The sequence below is a fragment of the Poecilia reticulata genome, linkage group LG8 (assembly GCF_000633615.1).
Source record: "Poecilia reticulata strain Guanapo linkage group LG8, Guppy_female_1.0+MT, whole genome shotgun sequence".
NCBI lineage: Eukaryota > Metazoa > Chordata > Actinopteri > Cyprinodontiformes > Poeciliidae > Poecilia > Poecilia reticulata.
In genome coordinates, this window is record NC_024338.1 from 25,091,670 (window position 1) to 25,093,790 (window position 2,121).

Sequence of the window (2,121 nt, forward strand, 5' to 3'; positions counted from 1 at the left end):
GCAACAGCTAAAAATAAAACCGGTTTGTTCACATGGTTGAGCTCTTTGCCAGGAAAACGTAGATCTTTTGTTTGATTATTTATCTTTTCATTGTTTGAAGAACAGATAAATCATCACACAGAGAAAAGCAACAAACATTAACCCTCAGAACTAAAGAATAAACTACAAATAATTTTTTATATAAACAAACTCAATAAAAGGTCATTTTTGTACTGATCCTTACAGGTACATTTCTAAAGAAACAGCATAGGAAACAAATGAGGGATAATTTTTCAGTCGTGTTTTCATGATGTCTTTTATTCATTTATAGATGGCACAATTTCAAATTCAATACTCAATTAACAAGAAAAATTAATTTAGCTTTTCGCTAAATGCATCAACATCTGCAGATCCAGCTTTTATTAGGATAGAGCACTTCCAGTTATCGGTTGACTAGTTTGCATATTATCTAAATATTTTTGCTTCAAACTATATTGAGCTTGCTTACCAGCAAAATATTTGGAGCTAAATATTTAGTTTGTAAAGAAAAAAAAATCTTCAAATTAAATACTTAGCTTGCACCTAAATATTTAGTTCGTGAACTAAACAATCCAAATTATTATCATTAATTTTTGACTACTGGTATGAAACTTTCCAACAGCACCTGAGTTAGAGACAAACTGCAAAAATATGTAACATTTTAGATGTTTTGTGGTGCATAGTGAGGATAACATTCTTTGGTTTGGCTTTTTTTCTTGGCTTTTTCTTGACAATAAATAAAATAGACATCATTCTTTGCAGGACTTAATGAAGTGACCTGCATGAAGGTTCAGGAATTGAAAGCCCAAGGAACTTATCAAATGTGCATCACCAATTTGGGTGGTGCAAAGAAGTTGTCAGCTTCTGTATTTCATTCCCTGCTGTTGCTTCTGCCTGCTTGCTCTCACTTTTCTGCTACGTTTCAGAGCAGAGACGGTCTTCAGTCCCCTGCTGTGCAGAATATCACGTTTAAGAGTGAAAATACCCATCACTCCTCGACGTGTAAACATTTTTCAAGCAACTACATAAAATTTGTCTGTTCCTCAGGTCCACATTTCCTCAGCTGCAGTTTCAGCACACCTTGGCTGTGCAACTGCAACAAAAAATTTAATTCATCTGACATAACGTGCATTTTGTTTCTAGCTTTCACGTCGTCATAATAATGGTAAGTCAGGTTTTGGAAGCTTTCTGGGTGGAAACTGAAAGGCCAGAATCCATACAGATCCAGATTGTCACAAAGCTCCAGCGCCAGATTGACCATCATAAGACCCGAGCTGTGACGTTTTCCCTTCAATCCGTGAGAGAGACAAAAAACTGCCAGACTCTGCAGGTACTTTGGGTTTATGAAGGCAGACTGGATGGACAACTTAGAGTCCTCAATGGTGAAGAAAACCTGGAATCCAGGAAGCTGCAGTAAGGCGTTGCCATATTGAACCAGACTCTCCGCAAACCTGCGCTGACGTCCTAAAAGCGAGCCGTACCTGCAATTATAAAACAGCTGTGAGTTACAAAGTTTGAAAACAATGTTAATACCAAGTGTTGATCTCCGGTCCCTGTAAGTGGGATATCAAGACCATAGAAGGAAGACCTTATTAAACCAATTTAATTTTTCTAAATTTGCCATTTTATCTGGATTTATGTTTGGTCAAAGCAGTTGGTACTGTTGCAAAAAAGTTAAAAACTTTAATAGTACAGGTTGAATGTAAAACATACATATGCGACAATGTCGTAAAGCACACAACGCGAACAAACAAATTACCTCTCCAACGCCATTCTCCATTTACAGAAACTAACTTAGACCATTAATTATCTCCCAATAATTAATCATTTAAAAAGATGGAAAAAGGTTGTTTTATCTCTGTTTTTGTTAGTAACAGTTCTTTACCCCAATTTAAAAAGTAAAAATTAATGTTTCAAAATGTTTTTTTCTGTTGCAAATATTATTCATACTATGTTTAGTATCATGGGACAAAGAAATAAGGTGAATGAATGTTATAATAAAAAAAAAGATACATGCTCTGTCAGTTCTAGGTGTGAAAAAAATAAATGATTTGAGCTTTCCATTCCCACTGGTGTGTTAGCAAGCTGTGTCTATGTTTGTTG

The 2,121-nt window shown here is 35.3% G+C and overlaps 1 protein-coding gene across 1 annotated transcript in view; it reads right to left on the minus strand.

Moving 5' to 3' along the window:
- Positions 1-279: 279 nt before the first annotated feature.
- The window catches only part of LOC103469358 (alpha-2,8-sialyltransferase 8F-like), a 21,037-nt gene continuing 19,195 nt past the window's right edge, over positions 280-2,121 (minus strand). The window contains exon 11 of the mRNA XM_008416982.2: positions 280-1,499. Within this exon, the coding sequence (XP_008415204.1) occupies positions 1,040-1,499 (460 nt within the window). The 3' untranslated portion in view covers positions 280-1,039. The remainder of the gene's footprint in view (positions 1,500-2,121) is intronic.